This window comes from Pseudophryne corroboree, chromosome 1 (genome assembly GCF_028390025.1).
Source record: "Pseudophryne corroboree isolate aPseCor3 chromosome 1, aPseCor3.hap2, whole genome shotgun sequence".
NCBI classification, from domain to species: Eukaryota; Metazoa; Chordata; class Amphibia; order Anura; family Myobatrachidae; genus Pseudophryne; species Pseudophryne corroboree.
In genome coordinates, this window is record NC_086444.1 from 491,029,248 (window position 1) to 491,053,904 (window position 24,657).

General features: G+C 41.4%; 1 protein-coding gene across 8 annotated transcripts in view; it reads right to left on the reverse strand.

Moving 5' to 3' along the window:
* LOC134895232 (transducin-like enhancer protein 4) overlaps nucleotides 1-24,657 on the reverse strand; it is a 201,358-nt gene that overhangs the window by 6,666 nt on the left and 170,035 nt on the right. For all 8 annotated transcript variants that reach the window (XM_063913828.1, XM_063913827.1, XM_063913826.1 and 5 more), the window contains 4 exons: nucleotides 23,764-24,011; nucleotides 5,353-5,500; nucleotides 4,644-4,794; nucleotides 751-827 (listed from right to left, as the gene is read on the reverse strand). In XM_063913828.1, the coding sequence (XP_063769898.1) occupies nucleotides 751-827; nucleotides 4,644-4,794; nucleotides 5,353-5,500; nucleotides 23,764-24,011 (624 nt within the window). The remainder of the gene's footprint in view (nucleotides 1-750; nucleotides 828-4,643; nucleotides 4,795-5,352; nucleotides 5,501-23,763; nucleotides 24,012-24,657) is intronic.

Consider the following 24,657-nt stretch of genomic DNA (forward strand, 5'->3'; position numbering starts at 1 on the left):
TTACACAGAGCATGACAATGCATACTGTAAAAGAAATGTACTGATGTACATTTATAAAAAACCATTAGACCTTAATGAAAATATGTCCATGGTTTTTTCTAGACATGGCTACCTTTAATTCATCACCTAAAAATGCCTATTTCTAAATAATGAAAAGATCAAAACCGCCGGGAACTAAATTGCGGAAATACATCATTTTTTTTTTTGCTCTCTCGGTCCTTCTGTATTCTCTCACACAGTACAGTATTCTGAGAGGCATCTTAGTAAGGCTTTGAAGTATTACATCCCTAGATCTTCTTGTTAATCGCAGCACAATGCAGTTTATAAATAGCAAATATTCTGTAACAATAGCTTGGCAGTGCATTGCATAGCTGGTATTTTTACTTGCTTTATACACAAGTGGAGGAAAACTACCACTTCGTATTTGGTTACACAAATCTTAAATTTAATGTAAGAATAAGAAAGCTATCAGAAATAAAACATAAAAATTATATGCCAAAATTTGTCTTTGGAAAGTTCACAATTTATTTATTAACTTATGGAAAGATGGCTTCCATCGTGGGCAACATACATTTGACAGATTACATTATAAGATGACATTAGTATCCATCTATAAATAATTCCTTTAACGTCACTCTTAAAACAGATTTTTAAGCCGTATGTTATTGATGGCACCTCAACAAAAATTCTGTTCTGACGCAACAAGGTATAGAAACGTTACTACAACTAGTAAACAGAAAAAAGCTTTACCTGGAATATACTAGCTCCATAGGGTGTTCTCCATGCATTAAGAAGGTTGTCCTTTCCAGTGCTCACAAACCATTTACCTAGAAACAAAGCAACGGTTATCTATATGCTAAACCAATTTTTAGGAGTTCCCTGCACTATTCCGACCTGTGTTCTGTCTGTATTGAGCATAAGTAAATAAGACAAGGTTACTATGTTTTACCCTATAAATACACAGTTACACATTTATACATACAAACTGCACTCTGTGTGTAGCTGTATATCCCATAGGAACCAATAACAGGGAGAACAATTATTATTCTATATTTTAGATTTTCATATATGGACCGGCACTCCTCCCACTGTAATGTGAATATGCTCCGGTGCCCTCTGGAATGATTACGCAGACTCCATGATAAACAGCAGCGGCACTCAGACTTTCAAAGCAAATAGTGTGTAGCTTACATCAAAAAATAAGGCAACGTTTTGGGGCTCACACGACCCTTTGTCAATGCGTGTAACACACCTTTACAAAGGGGCGCGCGAGCCCCGAAACGTTGTCTTATTCTTTGATGTAAAATACACACTATTTGCTCTGAAAGTGAGAGAGTGCCGCTGCTGTTGATCGTGAAGTCCGCTAACTGAACCCCCAAGTCGCTAAATATGCATACAAAGTACTACGATGCAGCAATGGCTTTTTTCCATGCAAGGTTCCGTTGTGCTCCATACAGACCCAGTCACACACAGATATACAAGTGTTGCATATCAAATTAACTGGCACAGTCTCCTTACGCAACCAAGTTGCATTGCATTGTGCCTAATACGCAATTTCAGCAAAAAAAAAAAAAAAAAAAAAAGACGCCAGATTCTTGCAGAGTTGCACAGGACTAGTCAGCTAACTCACAACATGCAGCTTCCGCTGTGTGGCATACTGAGGCTAGATGAGTGAGGACACATATGTACTTCTGGTGTCCTGTGGTATCTGGCTCCAAGAAGTTAGCAGCAGATCATTCGTTAGGTCCTGAAAGCTTCGAGGTGGGGCCTCAATGAGTTGGACTTGTTTTTCTAGCACATCCCTCAGATGCTCGACTGGAATGTGATCTGGGGAATCTGGAAGCCAAGTCAACACCTTGAACTAATTGTCATGTTCCTCAAACCATTCCTTAACAATTTTTGCAATTGGTGCATTATCCTGCTGACAGAGGCCACTGCCACCAGAGAATAACAATGCAATGACGGGGTGTATTTGGTCTGCAACAATACTTAGGTTGGTGGTACATATAAAAATAAAATTTACATGAATGCCAGGACCCAAGGTTTCCTAGGAGAACTTGCCCAGAGCATCACACTGCCTTCTTCACATAGTGCATCCTGGTGATATCTCTTCCCCAGGTAAATGACGCATGTGCATCTAGTCAGCAGCGTGATGTAAAAGAAAATGTGATTCATCTGACCAGGACACATTTTTCCTTTTCGGTCCAGTTCTGAGGCATGCCTACTGTAGGTACTTCGGCGGTGGACAGCAATCTGCAATGAACTGTGTGTTCTAGCACCTTCCTATCATAGACAGCATTAACTTTTTCAGCAATCTGTGCAATAGTAGCTCTTTTGTGGCATTGGACCATACCGGCTAGTCTTCACTCCTCACATACACACACACCAATCAACCTTGGGCGCCCATGACCCTGATGACTTTTGACCGGTTGTCCTTCTTTGGACCACTATTATTAGGCACTACCCACCCCACAAGACCTGCAATATTGGATATACTCTGACCCAGTCATCGAGCCATTTCCATTTTGGCCCTTGTCAAACTTGCTCAGATTCTCACACTTGCTTATTTTTGCTGCGTCCAACACATCAACTTCAAGAACCTACTGTTCACTTGCTGCCTAATATATCCCACCCCTTGACAGGTGCCACTGTAACAAGGTAATCAATGTTATTCACTTCACCTGTCCGTGGTTTTAAATGTTATTGCTGATCGGTATATACACACACACAAACTATCTGGTATGCGCTCTCTTTCTATATACCGTGTATACTCGAGTATAAGTCGACCCGAATATAAGCCGAGATACCTAATTTTACCACAAAAAAATGGGAAAAATGACTGACTCGAGTATAAGCCTAGGGTGGGAAATGTACGGTGCCAGGGGTGTTCATGCTCAGGGTGTCATGCTCGTTGCCAGGGGTTTCATGCGGTAGGTGTTATGCTTGTTGCCAGGGGGTAATGCTTGTTGCTAGGGTTGTGCCCCCAGTGCCACATATACCCCCAGTAACAGATATCCCCCCACAGTGCCAGATAAAAACATGCTGCCGTTGCTTTGCCCCCAGTAGTTATGCCCCTTCTTTGCCCCCAGTAGTTGTGCCCCTCTTTCTTTGCCCCCAGTAGTTGTGCCCCCTTTCATTGCCCCCAGTAGTTGTGCCCCCTTTCATTGCCCCCAGTAGTTGTGCCTCCTTCTTTCTTTGCCCCCTGTTGCAGTGCCCCCTTCTTTCTTTGCCCCCTGTTGCAGTGCCCCCTTCTTTCTTTGCCCCCTGTTGCAGTGCCCCCTTCTTTCTTTGCCCCCTGTTGCAGTGCCCCCTTCTTTCTTTGCCCCCTGTTGCAGTGCCCCCTTCTTTCTTTGCCCCCTGTTGCAGTGCCCCCGTCGCCGCTTACAAACACACAAACACACACAAAAACAATACTTACCACTGCCCCGCTCCTGCTTCCCGACCGCTTCTTCTGCTGCTGCGCTGCTCCGCTCCGTCCGTCCGCTCGCTCCATCCGGCCGCACGCTCCGTCCGGCCGCCGCTCTGTGCGGCCGCCCGCTCCCCGGCACCCGATCATCTCTATGGGAGAGACGTTGACGTCTCTCCCATAGCAACGCGCACAGACACTAGAGGTCAATAATGACCTCTAGTGTCTGTCCTGGAGCCGGCTGCAGCGGACGCCCACACAGCCCACGGCGTCTGCTGCAGCCATTGACTCGAGTATAAGCCGAGGGGGGCTTTTTCAGCACAGAAAAATGTGCTGAAAAAGTCGGCTTATACTCGAGTATATACGGTAATTACATAATTATGCACTACAAAATAGCTAACAAAATGCTGTCATGTCGATTCCCTTCCATGTTTGAGGAACCTTATTCTACCGTTACAGTGTGTGATATTTCTATAGATAGCTATTTAATATAGCTGCAGTATATGCTCAAATCCATTGTTTTGTGGTAAGGTGTATTAAACTGTGCAGTACACAGAATCTGGTCTGTTCGGCTACCAAATAATAAGCAACCAGAACAGACCTGTGTATATGTGTGCAGTTCAAATTAGTGTACCATACCATTAAGTTCATGAAAGCATAATTAACATATACAGTGGGCCCTAATATTTCCCATTTGGCACCAACAACAGTGACAACTACAGACTATAATAAGGGATCACACCGGATCAAATAATGTATTTGCAGACTCGCATAACTTTGAAGTGATTCATCTGAAATCAGTAAGTATTCCTTTAAACCAGAGAAGCAATCGAGCAATTTATAACCGCAGAACAGTTTGCGAATGGGAATTTTTTTAATATATATATATATATATATATATATATATATATATATATATATATATATATATATACACTGTATATATATATATATATATATATATATATATATATATATATATATTTACAAGTATGTCTTTTCATTTTAAATGGATATCTGAATGCCTAGCTAATGCTATGAAAAGTTAGAAGGCCCTTTAAGGTAACTGGTTAATTGCGTTACAGTGACTCTGCAGTAAGCCACCTTATCCTCTGTAATCCTCTGAAAAATTCATGAGTAGGAAATCAACACTTTGGCATCCGCACTGTAACCAGGGAAGAGTAGCACGTTCAAGTGGATCAAATCCATCATGCAAAATAAGCAAATAAATGCTTACCACAATGGGCAAACTTGAGGGAGAGTACACAGCTTTCATGAAGATGTAGCTGGTATTTGTCTGGCTTGGTGACATGCAACACCTCCACATTGCTGTTCTCCATGCCCACCGCTAACCATTCACCAGTTGGGCAATATCCCAGTGAGAAAATCTGTAAATAGAGCAAGAAAAAAAAAAACCCTCAAGCTTAAATTTATAATCATTTAGGGGAAAAGGAAATACAGAGTGTAACAGCCAGCCACTAATGTATATGGTCAATAAAATTAAGTTGACATGTCAGGATCCATCCTGTTATATGTAAAACAATGATGGGGCATTTTCAGTAAAATAGGGGTTAAATCTGCCATGGGACATTCTAAAATGAAAGTTGTTGTATCCTGAATATATTAAAGTGCAATTACACTTGTGAATTAATGTCTGCGTGCAATTTAAGCAAATGTATTACACTATGAAATAAATCAGCCTCTTTGGAAATAATAAAAGGCACCCCATAAAAAAAAATATTAAAAAAGGAGTGCTGCAGTACAAAAATCCTACAAATAAATGCTGCATGTCAGTACGGCAGAATCAGCCATCTTTCTAATGAATGTACAGGGACTTGAGGTTAAACTCAAGGTGGCTTTAAAACTTTTATCCATGGGAGCTGTGGGTGACAGGGAAACCTACACAGTAAGGGCAAACTTCCCAGGACACTTTGATCTGATTATACCTGTGACGTAAAGTCATGTTGTTGGAGCTGTCGCCCTTCACGCAGGTCCCAAGATCGCACTGTGTTGTCCAAACCTCCTGTCCAGAGCTTGGTACCATCATTGGAAATGTCAATACAGCTGGCTCCATCTGTGTGGCCCTGGAATTGCCTGATAAGAACAGACATCATGAAACACACAAATACTCAAATGTAAATATACAGACATGTGCCACAACAGTAAAATGATTAGTATTATCAAAATTACTTTCATAAACAAACAAATCCGTCTTTGCAGGCTTGTCATAACAAATGTTCAGCTGTCGGAGACGTATTATTGTGTACTCATACACAAATACGTCTCTCTCCTTTGGGTAGGTTTTCAGCTATTTATACTTATTTGATAATTAATAGTTTTCTTAGCTTTGCAGAATAAAATTTACTGCAATTGTCATCTATTAAAAATCCCCTAATATCTTAACTTCAGAATATCACATACTATTCTGTTAGCAGCACACATTGAAAAAAAAAAAAAGTGTTTTGACGTCTCTATTGATTTTGGCACAAGCCGAAATATGATTGGTTGGCAACAGACCATAGAGACATCACACCCACCCCTCCTCCCACACATGTAGCCTATGTTCTCTCAAGCCACGAGCTGTAGCTCTGCTGTATACTGTTCCCAGGTGCCAAACACCCTGAAGCTTTCAGCTATTTAAATGATAGGATCTGGTTATGCCACATGCTCAACACGACACAATCCTATAAGTGCACGTTTCTATTACAGCAAACAAAACATGATTAGCAAATTTGCTGCTTCACAACAATTAAAGACTTTGACAACAGCTGTAAAAAGTACATAAAGACATGTCTGGTGAGTCACACCTAACACCAATATCACAGAACAGGAGAAAACTGCATGAGTAACCATGTTTGTGTGAGTTTCAAGGACATTCATTGGATGTGTGATGCAACGGAGTACAACACTATATTTAGTGCACTTGTTTACTTGTTCATTTATTTTTCTATGTAAATCAAATTCTGGTATGAGTGGAGTTGTGACCTACTGTAACTGGATACTAGCAATTATTGGAGAAGCATCCTTTTTTTTATCCTCCTGGTATGCACATATTGATTGGCTCCTGCACTGTAAAGAATATTGAAACGTTTTGAATTTCTAATTACTACATTTGTAGGCACTCTTCCCCTTCCCCTGTTTTCTTCGATCTATTAACTGGACTTATCTGATATACCGGGAGAGAGCAGCCACCCACTGTAACAAGGGAGTGTAGTTTTATTAACATTGTTTACAGTGTGTGAGCATTTTATTTACTGTATTTTTTCAAAATAGTAGGAATATAGTGGTCTATTTACTAAGACTTGGATGGAGATAAAGTCAACGGAGATAAAGTACCATCCAATCAGCACCTGGCATGGCAGTTAGGATCTCTGTTGACTTTATATCCATCCAAGGCTTAGTAAATAGACCCCATAGATCTGTGGCACCAAGTAAAGGTGGGTACACATTTAGTGATAAATTAAATGACGTCGCTCATTTTGACCCTTCCTGAGCAACGTTGTTTAAATTATCGCTAAGTGTGTATACCGCCGCCGATGAGCGATGTACGGCCCCGCGGGTCGTTAACAACCCTCGCTGTCGGCCATGCATGCAGCTCAATTTGACCTGTCGTCCATAAACTGCATACATGGCCCGGGCGCAGCGTGACGGCACTGAGCGATATCGTTTGCATATTGCTCAGTGTGTGTACGCACTGCCGTCGACACCCACAGCTCAGGAGGGGGAAACACTAGGCAATGTCACTCATAGAGGACATCGCCTAGTGCAGTGATGGCTAACCTTGAAACACCAGCTGTTGTTGAACTACACATCCCAGCATGCCCTGCTACAGTTTTGCTATTTGGCCATGCTAAAACTGATGCAGGGTATGCTGGGATGTGTAGTTCAACAACAGCTGGAGTGTCAAGGTTAGCCATCTCTGGCCTAGTGTGTACTCACCTTACATACTATAGGGTCTATTTACTAAGCCTTGGATGGAGATAAAGTACCAGCCAATCACTGTCTAACTGCCATGTCACAGGCAGGGTTTGAAAAATGACAGGTGTTGATTGGCTAGTACTTTATGTCCATCCACGGCTTAGTAAATAGACCCACTATCGCTATGCACTTTATCTCCAACCAAGGCTTAGTAAATAGACCCCTTTATTAGATATTTATGTCCCTTGATAGCACAGAGATGTGGTGTGACCGTATTAATAATAAAATGTCTCATGCTATATCATTAGTCTCAGCACTAATGACTAAAGTACTGTCAGAAGAACACGTACATACGTAAACAGCCATTTAAACAGTGCTGCAGGTAATATTACCACTTATACGTACGTTCATAAAAGGCTTCTATTACTTGCACAATATACACCCTAATAAACAAGTGTCATTAGGTTGCATTTCCAGGGGACATGCTAGATGTAGGTATACACACATAGCTGTACTCTGCTTACACCGTTCTACCCATGTTCTCTCTCCAGGAATAAGGGGCTGCAAGTCTAAAATATGGACACCTTTCGGTACATGCATAGTACAGAGATGGATATACACTGCTCAAAAAAATAAACGAAACACTTAAACAACACATCCTAGATCTGAATGAATGAAATATTCTTATTAAATACTTTGTTCTTTACATAGTTGAATGTGCTGACAACAAAATCACACAAAAATTATCAATGGAAATCAAATTTATTAACCCATGGAGGTCTGGATTTGGAGTCACACTCAAAATTAAAGTGGAAAAACACACTACAGGCTGATCCAACTTTGATGTAATGTCCTTAAAACAAGTCAAAATGAGGCTCAGTAGTTTGTGTGGCGTCCACGTGCCTGTATGACCTCCCTATAATGCCTGGGCATGCTCCTGATGAGGTGGCGGATGGTCTCCTGAGGGATCTCCTCCCAGAACTGGACTAAAGCATCCGCCAACTCCTGGACAGTCTGTGGTGCAACGTGGCATTGGTGGATGTAGCGAGACATGATGTCCCAGATGTGCTCAATTGGATTCAGGTCTGGGGAACGGGCGGGCCAGTCCATAGCATCAATGCCTTCGTCTTGCAGGAACTGCTGACACACTCCAGCCACATGAGGTCTAGCATTGTCTTGCATTAGGAGGAACCCAGGGCCAACCGCACCAGCATATGGTCTCACAAGGGGTCTGAGGATCTCATCTCGGTACCTAATGGCAGTCAGGCTACCTCTGGCGAGCACATGGAGATCTGTGCGGCCCCCCAAAGAAATGCCACCCCACACCATTACTGACCCACTGCCAAACCGGTCATGCTGGAGGATGTTGCAGGCAGCAGAACATTCTCCTTGGCGTCTCCAGACTCTGTCACATGTGCTCAGTGAGAACCTGCTTTCATCTGTGAAGAGCACAGGGCGCCAGTGGCGAATTTGCCAATCTTGGTGTTCTCTGGCAAATGCCAAACGTCCTGCACAATGTTGGGCTGTAAGCACAACCCCCACCTGTGGACGTCAGGCCCTCATACCACCCTCATGGAGTCTGTTTCTGATAGTTTGAGTAGACACATGCACATTTGTGGCTTGCTGGAGGTCATTTTGCAGGCTCTGGCAGTGTTCCTCCTTGCAAAAAGGCAGAGGTAGTGGTCCTGCTTCTGGGTTGTTGCCCTCCTACGGCCTCCTCCACATCTCCTGATGTACTGGCCTGTCTCCTGGTAGCGCCTCCATGCTCTGGACACTACGCTCACAGACACAGCAAACCTTCTTGCCACAGCTCGCATTGATGTGCTATCCTGGATGAGCTGCACTACCTGAGCCACTTGAGTGGGTTGTAGACTCCGTCTCCTGCTACCACTAGAGTGAAAGCACCGCCAGCTTTCAAAAGTGACCAAAACATCAGCCAGAAAGCATAGGAGCTGAGAAGTGGTCTGTGGTCACCAACTGCAGAACAACTCCTTTATTGGGGGGTGTCTTGCTAATTGCCTATAATTTCCACCTTTTGTCTATTCCATTTGCACAACAGCATGTGAAATTGATTGTCAATCAGTGTTGCTTCCTAAGTGGACAGTTTGATTTCACAGAAGTGTGATTGACTTGGAGTTACATTGTGTTGTTTAAGTGTTCCCTTTATTTTTTTGAGCAGTGTATTTAGGTCACAAAAATTACTTGCGTCTAACTCTGAAGCTCACAGGGTTTTCACACAAGTGCTTGCATGTACCTAGAAATCTGCTACAATTGCTTAAATTGCAACATATTTAGACAAGTAAAATGCATTATAAAAATCTAAAATGAGGAACAAAATAAACTGAGCTGTCTTAAGTTCTGAAAGCGAGATCATTTACTTATACAGAGCAAAACAAAAACACATTACTATAGAAAAATGAAAAACAGTGTTGACAATAGTTGAAAGGTTTTTATATAGCAACTTAGATGTACTACATTTTAGAATACTATCTGTAACACACAACATATGCTGATCTACAAAACAGAGCCGACCCTAACCAATATGATGCCCTAGGCAAGATTTTGGCTAGTGCCCCTTAGCACCGCCACTAGTTCTGCCTCTGACCCTGCACCACCACCCCTCACCTATAGCAGCCCTCATTTTGGTGCTCCTACGCCCTATATTTTAAAATAGGAACAGTGTGCACATTCAGTGTACAACGCAAAAAGGGGTGTGTTCTTGCTGGGAAGGGGCATGGCCACACAATAAGAACCCCCAATTTAAATAACGCCACACAGTAGTGCAACTTTATTCATATTTTATCATATGATAGTGTCTCATATTCACATTACATCACACAGTAGTACTACGTTACCACCTTATATATGTTACTCCTCACAGTAGTGCCCCTAATTCACATTACATCACAATGAATTGCTCCTTATTCACATTACACCACACTATATTGCTCTTTATTCACATTAGACATAGCCCTTTCTCTACTTTACGCCACACAGTAGAGCAGCTTATACACATAATGCCACACATTAGTAATGTATTTATACACATACCACACAGTAATGGCCCTTACACACAACACACATTATTGAAGTCCTTATAAACATAATGCGCCTTACACATTATGCCAACCTTTATTAATGCACTTATACACAATGTCCCTTTCACATATGCCGCACATTAGTAATGCCCTTATACACGACACACAATGTCCTTTTCACATATGCCGCACATCAGTGCCATTATACACAACACCCAGTGCCCCTTACACATATGCCGCACATTATTAATGCATTTATACACGACACACATAATGCCCCTTACACGTATGCTGAACACTACTGCACAACCAAACCCACCCGCACACAGCAGTCACATTGCCGCTAACACTGTGACCTCTGCCTCTGCTTGGATACAGATGTGTCCTCATACATCTTTCCTCAATACACCATGCAGCAGGAGATGGCTGGCGTGAATCAGCTGGTAGCTCTGCTAACATTGGGCGCCATTTTTGACAAAAATGCATCTTATTTGCATTACTAGGTGGCTAGGAGGCTCTAATAGCTTCTGCCCTAGGCATTTGCCTATGCCTAGGGCTGGCTCTGTCTACAGAAACAACTGAATCTCAAAGAGAACACAACCAAAAACTGTCTTATGACTTTACAACTCTACGGATACCTCTACGCCTTAATTCTATACAGCATCAGAGTGTCTGGTAAACCAAGAATTACTGGAGGGGAATTTCTGACCACCACAGAAGTGTGCATAGTCTAATCAAAGAGGTGTAAGTACATAACTGAAACAATTAAAACAATCAATGTCAAAGTCATGAGAGACGCAGACACGTCTATCACTTTTACACTTTGCGGCGATTGAAAGCTTAACTTCTCAGCATCCTAAAAAGAGGCTAGAAGTTGGTGAGGGCAAGCTAAATAATGGGAGGACTTGAGGGATTCACATAATAAAACTCAGTATTATCATAATATATATTTTCAGAGAACCCACTTTATTCTTTTTCCCATTTAAAAAATGTCTCCAGGAGGTTTAGGCCACTTACCCACTGCCATCAAAATAAAGGCCTTTAGAAACTTTTTATTTTATTTTTATTATTATTATTATTTTTTTAATATATACAGATGTGTCATCTTACATCTTTGCTCCATGCGCTACAAGTTGCGTTACACATAAAGCATGAGTGCCATGTGACTTGGTAGCACAGAGCATCTTTTTTTCTATGGAAATGCGTCTTAGACTCAAAGTAATGTAATAGGGCGCACAAGCAGCTTCTGCTGATTAAAATGATATGCATGTAAGAGGACACATCTGTATAGGTAGCAAAAAACATGCAAACCCACCGCTACACTAGACCATCTGCACTTCCATAGAGGAGCGTTTGTGTTACTGCCCACTGCTTCATTTATTTGAGTTTAACACAAGAGTTCACTGAAGTATCCTCACTGGCCCTGCAACCATAAGCACTCTCTAACCGCTGCATGTCACATAAGATTGCTGTTTACGCATTACCACTGGCATTTAACACAAAGCCAACAGTTAAGGGTAATAAACTAGTAGCAGGTTAAGTTATGACTTGGGTCCTTTTCCCAGTGGTGTAGTGTTAAATACCAGTGACACAGCATATTCATTAACATTTAATAATATAGAGCCAGGTTAATCCATTGTGCTTTACAATTGGGTATATGAAAGACAGTCACATTTGACATGCAGCCAATGTGATCCCATGCAGTAACTGAAGCAGTGGTTCAATCACAGTGTTGCAAGGAAAACGCAATCTTAGCAGACATGTGGTAATTGGAACCAATAGGTTCCATTTCAATATAGGGTTCCATACCTTTTCCTAAAAAAAGAAAAACATACTGAATTAGGAAGACTAATTTCTGACTAAGGGCCTGGTTCAGAGACGGACACTATAGAAAAAGCAGCAGGAGGAGTCTGGAGTTAAAAGATGCACACTGCAGGTTTCCATAATCTGCTGATGTGTTAAGAGTACGCAGCAGCGGATCAACTGCTTGAACATCAGATACCTGAGTAACCCTAAGGTTACTTAAATGCTCTGTTAGATCACGTTGCTGAAGCCAGTGAAGCGGTGTCCGAGGACATGCCCCCGTTATCTGGAATGTTGCCCTCAAACGCCAGCAACAGGCAATCATGCTCTGGCAATTGGGGCACTGCGAGCGGCATCGTGGCCCCAGATCTGCACACGTGCAGTGCGGCTTCAGAGATGTGCTGCGTAAAACATTAGGTTTAGGTACATCCCCGAATTAAGCCCTAAATGCATCTATAAAGTATAAGTATAAAGGATTTTTTAAAGCATGTTTCATATTAAATTTAAAAAGAAGTTGTCTGTGCCCTACATTATGATAACAAGACTGATTGTCATAGGCATATAAACGCAGGCAGATGTTCATCAGCAGAAAATCACCTGACCTTAGAGTCCTGCCCATGGACAATCTTATTAATTTGTAGAAAATAAAGGAACAATTAGACTTTTCAATGGCTCATCAGTCATGTCAATGAGCCATGCTATTGGGAGAAAAAGAAGCAAGGATTCCTCTGTAAAATGAGAGAAAACATGATTTAATATGCATGGCAACGTGGCATATTTTTCAAGTGTGTAAAACCAGTTTTACTTCCCTCTTATCAAGTAGGACATCAAATGATGAGGAAGAAAAAAGAAACAGGTTTGTGCTGACCTAGAACATCCAGGAGCTAGTGGGATTAGCCATTTCAAAGGATGTTAGCCTCCCATCATCATAAATCTCTCAGCAGGTCTCTTTATTCACAATTTAACCATTTCTTGCATGGCAGTTTCATGTTAACGAAATACTACCTTAACATCAGACCCAGCATAGAACTGAAGGCTGAACCAAAGGATGCGGGGCATGATCTTACACCCCACACTATTTAAAAGGGACTATGTCACCTGCAATCATAATGGTTTTCCTCCAAGTTTTCATTGTGTGAGTGGGGTCAGTGTGGTGTAGTAAATTGGCGCACAGCTCAACTAAAATACTCCAACTATTCTCCAGGCAGCTTTGCTGGCTCTTTTGGTATTACATACATCTATACATATTATGTATAATAATATTATATTAATATATACACACACACACATACACACCCATCCATACATATATACATACATACATACGCGCATACATACATAAACACGTACGTGTCACTGTTCATTCATACTCCCGTGTACGAATGCATTGTGGGTGCAATTATTTATCATATTATACATGTGTTTGGATGTTTGGATGTATGTATGTATGTATGTATGTATGTATGTATGTATGTATGTATGTATGTATGCCTATACATACATACATACACACGCTCTGTACCCATTTGCAAACTGTCAACATGTCCTAAGTAGTAAGGCAAGCTGGATAAAGTAAAGAGTGATTATTCTTGGTATAGGCAGTAATTCAGACCTGATTGTTCGCTAGCTGTTTTTTTTTGCAGTCCTGCGTTCACAGTTTCTGCCCACCGGGAAGTATTTTAGCTGTGCAAGTGTGCGATCGGATGTGCACCCGAGCGGTACAAAAAGATTTTGTGTAGTTTCTGATTAGCCCAGGACTTACTCAGCTGCTGCAATCACTTCAGCCTGTCCGGGGCCGGAATGGACTTCAGACACCCGCCCTGCAAACGCTTGGGAACGCCTGAGTTTTTCCAACCACTCCCGGAAAACAATCAGTTGACACCCACAAACGCCTCCTTCCTGTCAATCACCTTGCGATCGCCCGTGCAAATAGATTCTTCACACAAACCCATCGCAGAGAGCAATAAACCGATTTGTACCTGTGCGACGCGCTTGTGCATTGCAGAGCATACGCACGCGCAGTTCTGACCTGATCGCAGCGCTGCAAAAATAGATAGCGAGCGATCAGGTCTGAATTAGCCCCATAGTCCGATATTTTGTGCACGAAAGCCAAACCGATCTAAGGCTTTTCATGAATATTAGCCATTGATTAGCAATGCAGTGTAGTCAGAGAAATCATTACGGGGATGCGAACCGCATATGGGTGGTGGAGGGAGTGACAACGAAATGCTGACTCCTGCACAGTGACAGGGAGCTGCACTGTGACTGTGGGGTCTATGTACTAAGGTTTGGAGAGAGATCAAGTGGACGGAGATAAAGGGGAGTATCCAATTACCCGAGCAGAAACATCAGACTTTTTTGCGATTTTTCACCTTTTTTTTTGTTGTTGTTGTTGTTGTTGTTACGGGATATACAATTTGATCGACTGTAAAACATTTCTCAAGAAAACAAATAGGTTCATTGAAACTTGTGTGTTTTCAATAGAAACAGAAGGGCTGCTTCCAGGGATTTGGTTTTCCCTGTCTGAGGCAAGGGAAACAAAATCCCCAATAAGCCATAGCTCACGCCGGCTTATCGGGGCTAATAGGACAGCCCCTGGCGAGACAATTAGCTGTGGTAATTGACCACGGGTAATTGGATACTCCCCAAAGTACCAACCAACTTCTAACATTTTTAAAACACAGCCTGTGACATGGCAGTTAGGAGCGGACTAGCTGGTACTTTCGCTCTCTCCAAGGCTTAGTACATACAAGGGGTGATTGATAAGTACCCATGTTAGGCAAGAAAAAAAAAAAAAATAGGAAAATTTTGATTTTTTTTTTTCAACAGTCCCCTTTTAGCTCGATACACTTGGCCCAACGATATTCCAACTTTTTCAAGCCCCCCAAAATAAAGGATTTGTCAAACTCTGTGAAATAGGCTTCAGTTTCAGCGATGACCTCCTCGCTCGATACAAATCTTTTCGCCGAGCCATTTTTACTTGTTTGGAAACAGGAAGAAGTCGCAGGGGGCCAAATCTGGAGAAGACGGCAGCAATTCGTAGCCCAGTTCCACCAATTTCGCTGTGGCGAGGTGGGACGAGTGTGCTGGCGTATTGTCATGGTGGAACAGCACTTTTCTTAGCCGAGTGGGGCCGTTTTCTCTTCAATGCGTCGTCGAATTTGCTCAATAAATTGAGCATAATACTGCCCTGTGATAGTTCTTCCCTTTTCCAAATAGTCGATGAAGATTATGCCTTCCGAATCCCAGAAAATGGTGACCATGACCTTTCCGGCCGATGGAACAGTCTTCGCCTTCTTTGGTGCGTGTTCGCCGGGTGAAGTCCACTGTTTTGTCTGTTCCTTCATTTCTGGCGTGTAGTGAAGGATCCATGTTTCATCAACAGTCACGAAACGGCGCAGAAACTCCTTCGGATTGCGCTTAAACAGGTCCAAAAACTGCTTCGAAGTGGTCATTCGATTCCACTTGTCCACAGTGAGCAAACGCGGCACCCATCTTGCCGATAGCTTTGTCATGCCCAAATGTTCATGTAGGATATTCTGCACACGTTCTAATGAGATGCCTATGATCTCAACAATCTCTCTGATCTTCACTCGCTGGTCTGCCACTACGATATCATGGATTTTGTTGACCATTTCATCCATAGTCGCCTCAATTGGGCGACCTGGACGCTCTTCACCGAGGACGGATGTACGACCACGCTTGAATTCACTGAACCAACATCGGATTGTTGTCATCAAAGGTAAAAGGTCCCATAAACGGCTTTTAACTTTTCTTTGATTTCCTCATACGTCTTCTCATCCAAAAACAAGAATCTAATCACCGCTCGGTACTGCACTTTCTCCATAGTCAGAAAAAACTCAAACTTGCTCACTTCCAACAGCTACGAAAACAAAGGTACAGAATTAATTTATCTTAAATTCTGACAGTCGTTGTTTGACAGATGAAACTAAATGATATACAGGTTTGACGTCATTGGCGCCATCTGTCTTCAAAGATGGGTACTTATCAATCACCCCTCGTAGACCCCATTATCGTGCAGGACCCTGCAGTGTAGGGGAAGTCTCCAGGGCAGCACAGCATCTCCTGGAATGCTGGGCACGCCCCCGAAGTGATGAAAAAGAGGATAAGAGGATGTGTCACAAGGTCATGCCCACTTCCCAGTGAGGCAAACACCACCTTTTGGCTTTCTTCTGCCGCACCAGGTGTCACCACACCCAGTGTAGAATATGGAATTTTGTTTATTTTGCACAGCACAGCGCAGCGCATTAACACGTAAATACGTAAATGAATAATGCTAGCTTCATGCAACATACAGTACTTGCTTCATTTCTGAACATTTTTCAAAAATAACATGAGCTTAATTAATAAATACGTCATATCTTCCAGTTAATGACTTTTCTGAAGCAGGAAAAAAAAAAATTGACCATCTCCAATTTATTTTAACCATATTAAAAACTCGATTAGATCTAATATTTTAATATCCACATCATTTACATAATAAAGCGCTCTAAAAGTAAAAATATAATTTTCCACACATTTCCTACATTTGTCGATTTAGAACACAAACTAATTTTATTAATGCCCACAATAGACTTGAGTTTTGCATGTAATAATGAATTTATGGGCCAAAATATAGGAGTTACTATGCAGAACCACTTAGTACATGAGGTGTTTATATCTGCTTGTATCTTAGCTGATGTGTAATGCCAAGTGTGGTACCTCCTTGGCCTACAATTCTGACACCGTACCTTTTTAACTAAAGTTCCCGAGCCATCAGCATTAACCTGAGCACAGACAGAAATCTTTACTAATCAAACACTATGTAATTTCCTCTTCTGCTAGTATTACTGCTCACTTAGGGCAATCACACTATGAAAGGGAAAGACCAATCAGCTACTTCATCAGGTGGCACCGTTTTGGGCTCTGAAAAGCCTAACTGCTGACAAATTATTGGTATGTTCATTGATTTGCACCAGTTAAAATTATATAGCAGACAGTCAAAATGCAGCAAACGTCGGAACAGAAAAATGCAAACCAATTTATTGGCAAACGAGTTCAAGAGAAGATAGCTGTATACTGCAAAGCACTGATACATGTAATTAAATGATTGAATTACAGACTGTGATCCAAGGTTAATGTGTGTCTGGCCCAGTGTTACTTCAATAAAATAATCTACTATAGACTAGACTGGGCTCATGAACATTTTGTACATATTTATTCTTCGTCCAATAACGCTGAGAACATTGTGCATTATGAATAACTACTTGTGTCACTTCTAAGCATTGATTTAAAATTATACATGCATTATACAGATACACATTACATACAAGATTTTTCCGAACCTTACAGTTTTTAATAGTCCTCAATGGGGAACAAAAAACTATTTTCCGCTACACACCTGATAGCTTGTGCACTAGAATAGTGAAAGCATATATGTACTGTATGTATGTATGTATGTATGTATGTATGTATGCATGGAGTCTTCAAGACAGAACGGGGCACTGAGGGTGAATGGAGACCGAGATGACCAGGCTTACTAGGTGTCAATTATACTAATATATATATATATATATATATATATATATATATATATATATATATATATATATATATATATATATATATATATATCTATCTCTATCTATCTATCTATATATATCTATCTCTATCTATCTATCTATATATATATATATATATGATGAGCACCAACCAGAGACGGGGGTAATGTCAGACAGAGTGGGAGAAGGAGGAGAGGGTGAGGGAGTGTGTTAATTCAGGATCAGATTAGTTTGTGTGTGTGTGTGTATATATATATATATATATATATATATATATATATATATATATATATATATATTTACAGACGTTGTTTTTGTGATTAAGTAAACCAATATGTTTATTGCAATCTTCAGCCTTAGTCTATATCCATACTTTCCAACTTTGTGGAGGCAGGAAGTAGGATTCCGGCGCAGCATAGCCTAGCCCGCCCGCAAAAAGGGTATGTGGCCTCGGTGAAGTGAGTGGCTTCACAGTAATGCCACAATCACGAACCACGCCCCCATTTTCAGTCACTATGGGGGCATGTCCAGCGCTCTCTGAGCTGCTGGCATGCCCCCAGTCCCTCTGATCTCTGTGAATAGACACTGTGCGCATGCAGAGCAACGAGTGACAGGAGTCTCCCAACGGTGTATTTGGACACCTTTCTATCATAGCCAGTGTTAACTTTTTCAGAAGTTTGTGCTACAGTATCTCTTCTTTGGAATCTGACCAGATGGGCTAACCTTCGCGCCCAATGAACATCAGTGAGCCTTGTGCACCCATGATTCACCGGTTGTTTTAAATTTTGATGGGTACCAACCACTGCATATTGGAAGCACCTCACAAGACCTGCTGCCTACACAATATTAGTCATTTAGGTAACTGATGGTTGTATATATAAATGTACACACAGCCACAAAAGAACAAAAAACACCAGGTTATATAATTTGCACCAAGTACATTGAAAACGAGGGATACCATGCGTTCACTCAAATTAAGCAAATAACACCTTCAGACTCTTGCGTAAAAATGATGTGCTGCCAGGGTGCCTATAATTATGGCTAAGACACTGCTGAGAGACCAAGGTCACTTTGTAAGAGGGAACATGGATTGGAAAGGTTTTGCATGCGCTTCAGTGAAGAAAACAACTGTTTTATGTGCAATAGTGTCTTAGGGTAATATCTGGGGACTTTGTGGTAAACATATCAGCATCAAAAAAGCACCAGTGAGTGAAAGTGCATACTCGAGAAATGTCACATCCGTAACATGCAGGGCTGGACAAAAGATGAACAGGATATTTGTCTGCAAATTTCAACCTGTGGAACAAGCAGACAATTTAATTAAAAATGGTCTATCAAGAACTCCAAACACCAGGATGTCTGGAGTTATTGATAGGCCATTTTAGATCATTAACTGGTAGGCCATTACTTGTCCGTGGACAATGCAAGCTCAGTGCAATGGACTACCAAACAGTGGAGGAAGTGTTAGTGCGTCTCTGTGCTAGTGATTCCCAATTTGCCTTGATAAAAAAGGCAAAAAAGAGAGTTACACCGACATGACATGTGCCGGTATCATACATTTACCCCTCAGTGACATTATTATTATCCTTTATTTATATGGCGCCACAAAGGATCCGCAGCGCCCATTACACAGTACATAATCAAATGAGCAAACAAGAAAACAGCACTTACAGTACAAGACAATATACAACAGGTATAGAAAACCCGGGGTTAAGTGCCATTAAAGGTAGTTTGGAGTATAAGATAGTGTAAGTAAGAAAAGGAAAGGCATGTGAGGAAAGAAGTCCCTGCTCTTGCGAGCTTACAATCTAAAAGGTGAGGGGCTAACAGACCGGAGTGGCACAGAAGGGGTAGACAGTGAGCATAGACAAGAGGGTTAGGAGGAGAGTTGGCTGGGTTTGGTGAAGAAGTGGGTCTTGAGAGCCCGTTTGAAGTTTTGTAGAGAGGTGGAGAGTCGGATGGGGAGAGGTAGAGCATTCCAGAGATAGGGAGCAGCTTGTGCAAAAACTTGTAGGTAGGAGTGGGAGGAAGTAATCAGTTGTCAGGAGAGACGGCGTGCATTAGCAAAGCGAAGAGGATGGGTGGGAATGTAAAGAGAGATAAGGTCAGAGATGTAAGAGGGAGAAGAGTGGGTGAGGGCTTTGTAGGTGTGAGAAGCTTGAATGGGATTCTGAATGGGAAGGGTAGACAGTGAAGGTCCTGCAAGAGAGGGGATGTGGACGTTGTACGTTTGGTGAGGAAGATGACTGGCAGCAGCATTGAGGATAGATTGAAGTGGAGAGAGGCATTTTTGAGTGAGTACAGATAAGAGGAGATTGCAGTAGTCCAATCTGGAGATGACCAGTAAGTGGCTGAGGGTCTTAGTAGCATCCTGGGTGAGAAAGGGTCTGATCCTGGAGATGTTATTAAGATGGAAATGGCAGGTTATCGAGAGGTACTGAATGTGGGGTTTGAAGGAGGGGGAAGAGTCGAGGAGTACTCCATGACATCGCACTTGGGGGCTAGAGGAGATAGTTGTGACATCAATGGATAATGAAATTGTAGGAGGTGAGGTTGTGTGGAAGGGAGGGAAGATGACCAGCCCAGTCTTTGACATAAGTTTAAGAAAGCGTTGGAACATCCAGGAGGAGATAGCAGAGACACAGTTGGAGATACGAGTGAAGAGAGCAGGGGAAAGGTCAGGGGAGGAAAGGTAGATTTGAGTATCATCAGCGTAGAGATGATATTTTAAGTCAAAAAAGCTAATGAGCTCACCTAATGAGGATGTGTAGAGAGAAAAGGAGAGGCCCAAAAACAGAACCTTGGGGGACACCTACTGGTAGAGGAAGTGGTGGTGGTGGTGGGGGGGGGAGATGGAGTCATGAGAGGAGACAGAGAAGGAACGGTCAGATAGGGAGGACAGCCAGTAGAGAGCAGTATCACGCAAACCAAGGGAGTAAAGGATTTGCAGGAGGAGTGGGTGGTCTACAGTGTCAAAAGCAGCAAAGGGGTCAAGGAGAATAAGCAGAGAGTAGTGGCCCCTGGATTTAGCGGCAAGGTGGGGAATCCAGATTTTCGTGAGGGCAGTTTCAGTGGAGTGCTGAGGACGGTAACCAGATCAGAAAGGGTCAAGCAGTGAGTGGGAAGAAAGAAAGACAGTGAGGCAGTTGTAGACAATACGCTCAAGGAGTTTGGAGGCAAAAGGGAGAAGAGAGACATGTTTGGCATATCCTCACTGGCCTGCAGAATATACCATAAAACCATAAAATGAGTGTCAAGAAACGTGACCGACAGACATGTTACAAGTATAGTAGAGGGTCATGAGATTGTACTTTGAAGATAATGCCTGAATTACGGATATTAAAATATGCGGAAGATAGCATAGCATCATAACTTAATATAATAGACTTCATTTTAGGTTATGTAACAGCACACACCCTAATACACCCCAACAGTCCAGATTGTATGACTCTAATAGTTAAATAGTTGTTGAGGTTGAAAAAAAGACAGATGTCCATCGAGTTCAACCTGTATAATAATTTTGTATTTTTTTTAAAATCTTAATTAAATGCAGTATCCTTGGATATTTTTTTTCTGCTAGGAATTTATCTAATCCATTTTTAAACTTATTGATAGAGTCCACCATTACTACCTTCTCTGGCAAAGAATTCCAAATCTTTACTGTTCTTACTGTGAAGAATCCTTTTCTCTGTTGTCTATGGAATTTTTTTTGTTCTAACCTCAGGGGGTGTCCTCGTGTCCTATGTAGTGTTTTTTTGATAAACAAATCGTTTGGTAAATCCTTGTATTGCCCCTTAATGTATTTAAAAATATTAATAATGTCTCCTCTCAGTGGCCTCTTTTCCAGTGTAAACAAATCTAACCTTTTAAGTCTTTCCTCATAATCCAGTGCCTCTAACCCCTTAACCAGTTTGGTGGCTCGCCTCTGATCCTTTTCGAGTCCCTAGATATCTTTTTTTATAGTGAGGTGCCCAGAACTGTACACAATATTCCAGGTGTGGCCGCACCAATGATTTATACAGTGGCAGGATTACACTCTCACCCCTTGTCTCCATTCCCAGTTTAATGCATGCTAACACCTTATTTGCTTTTGTTGCTGCATTTGGACATTGCGTACTGCTACCAAGTTTATTGTCGATGAGCACCCCCAAATCTTTTTTAACTAATGTTGTCCCTACATTTTCCCCATTTAGTTTATAGGCTGTCTGATTGTTCTTAGTCCTAAAGTGCATAACTTTACATTTGTCTGTATTGAACCTCATTCTCCATTTATCCGCCCAGACCAAGTCTAGATAAATCATTCTGTAGAGACTCAACATCCTTGTCTGAATTAATTACTCTACATAGTTTAGGATCATCTGTGAAAATTGATACTGTGTTTTCCAGGCCCTCTCCTAGGTCATTAATGAATATGTTAAACAACAATGGCCCGAGCACTGAACCCTGTGGTATTCCACTGAGCACTGAAGCCCGTTCAGAGTACATCCCATTAATCCCCACTCGCCGTTCCCTATTGAACAGCCAATTATTCACCCAAGTACAAATAGTGTCCCCTACCTCAAGCTCCCTTAATTTGAGAATTAGCCTCTTATGTGGAACTTTGTCAAAGGCCTTAGCGAAGTCCAAAAAGATCACATCCACTGCATGACCCTGATCAATATTATCGCTCACTTTCTCGGAGAAGCTTATTAAGTTAGTTGGACCGGATCGGTCCTTCACAAAACCATGCTGATTCCTAGTAATAACCTTTGAGGTATCCAAGTACTCAAGTATGCTGGCCCTTAATATACCTTCTAGTAATTTCCCCACTATAGATGTCAAACTTACCGGTCTATAGTTACCGGGGTGAGTTTTAATACCCTTTTTAAATATTGGGACTACCTCTGCTATACGCCAGTCCTTTGGTATTGATTCTGATCTAATGGACTCTCTGAAAATCAAATATAGGGGTCTCGATATTAGTCTCTCCCGGACTACATCCTCATTTAGCCAAGTACCTCGCATTTGTTCGTTTTCGTAGCTTATGTTATGCTCTACTCTCGTCAACGTGTCCTCATTTGTGAATACTGATGAAAAGAATTTATTAAATAAATCCGCTTTATACCCATCATCATTAATCAAGACATCCAACTCGCCCTTTGAAGGCCCAATATTCTCCCTTTTTAACCTTTTTCCGTTTATTTACTTAAAGAACTTTTTGGGGTTTGTTATACTCTCCTTTGCGATTTGTTTTTCGTTTTCTTTTTTGCTGCTCTGATTTCTTTTTTGCATTTTTTGTTACATTCCTTGTAGAACTGGAATAATTCCAACGTTCCATCAGACTTAAATGCTTTGAAAGCGGGTGTTTTTTTTATCCAGTTGTTCCTTGACCCTCTTATTAAGCCACATCGGTTTGAATTTCCTAATCCTGTTTTTGTTGACTATGGGAATATACAAATGAGTGTACTTATTGAGCGTAGTTGTAAAAACATCTCACATTTCAGCAGTATTCTTACCATGCAATACAATTTCCCAATTGATGTCCCTCATTGCTTGTTTCAGCAATATGAAATTAGCTTTCTTAAAGTTAAAAGTTTTAGTTAGACTCTTATATTGTAGTTTTTGAAAGCTGATATCGAATGTGATCATATTGTGATCGCTATTTCCTAGGGTCTCCCCTACTTTAGTATTTGATACTATTTCCTCATTATTAGTTAGTACTAGGTCCAGTATAGCCCTATGCCTAGTTCATTCCCCGATTACCTGGGACAAGTAGTGGTTACCTGGGACAAGTAGTAACTCAGTGATTTTTATTTAACCAGCTTTGCTATAAAACCTGGAGTGCAAGGGTGTCTTGAGGACTGAGTTTGGCAAACCCCACATTACAAACTATAAAAGGATGCTAATTATATATTTGATTGCAATCTCTCACAAACTGATCCACCAAGTATTGTGCATTATGTATTCAAAAATAAGGAATATACATCACATCATCAGGTAGGCAGCATGTTAATGTGGGCAGTGTTATTAGTTGTGTTCACAAACCTAACGTACATACCTTACAAGAGTCTGATTGTGCAAGTCCCACACTGCAATGTTGCCATCACTACAGCAGGAGAAGCAGACCTTGGAATCAGGGCTTATAGCCAGAGCATAGCAGGCAGGAGCAGATGATGTCAGCTCGGCTTTTATACGTGGAGTAGGAGCTGCCAGGTCCCATATGGATAACGTGCTGGCTTCCCCCCCAACAATCAGAGTGCGCCCATCAGGGAGTAATCTGCAGGAACGGATGTAGTTATCTCTGTTCTGTAAAGACAAAAGCCATCAACATGTAAAATCAGTACTTAAAAGCTAGATTCAACAACACTTACAGAGCAATCATCAGTTTCACATACAAATGTTTTTACGGGTTTATAGGACTCAACAGGAGTTATGAAAGTGTTAGATGTTTCAGAAATATCATTTATACTTTGATAAAAACAAGCCCTAGGTACAAATCTCATGGATGGCAGTTTACACACTACATTGGAAACCGCACAAACATTCCCTCCTGATTTTAATGAGCCATTTGCCGTTATGACAATGATAAAGTAGATTAATGCCAGAAAATTGCATGACATTAGGGAAGTACTTAAACTCGATCTACAAAATTTAGTGTTGTGAGATAATTTGTCTTAATTAGCATCAAAATACGTAGAGCCATAAAGTCAACTCAAACTTTCCAAAGCTGCACCGCCAACTTGCTCAACATGATACATAGTTCAGTGCAGGAGCCAATATGCTAATAAATGAAATATAGACCTGCGATATTATGTCCCACTGTTTCCCTGAATACACATTCATTTAATGCTCTGATTCTATTCAATTTATAAAATCCGTTAATATCCAAACAGTGTAGCTATTTATGACTTACTGCAAAGATGCATTTTTAATAATTGTGCTGTATTTATTA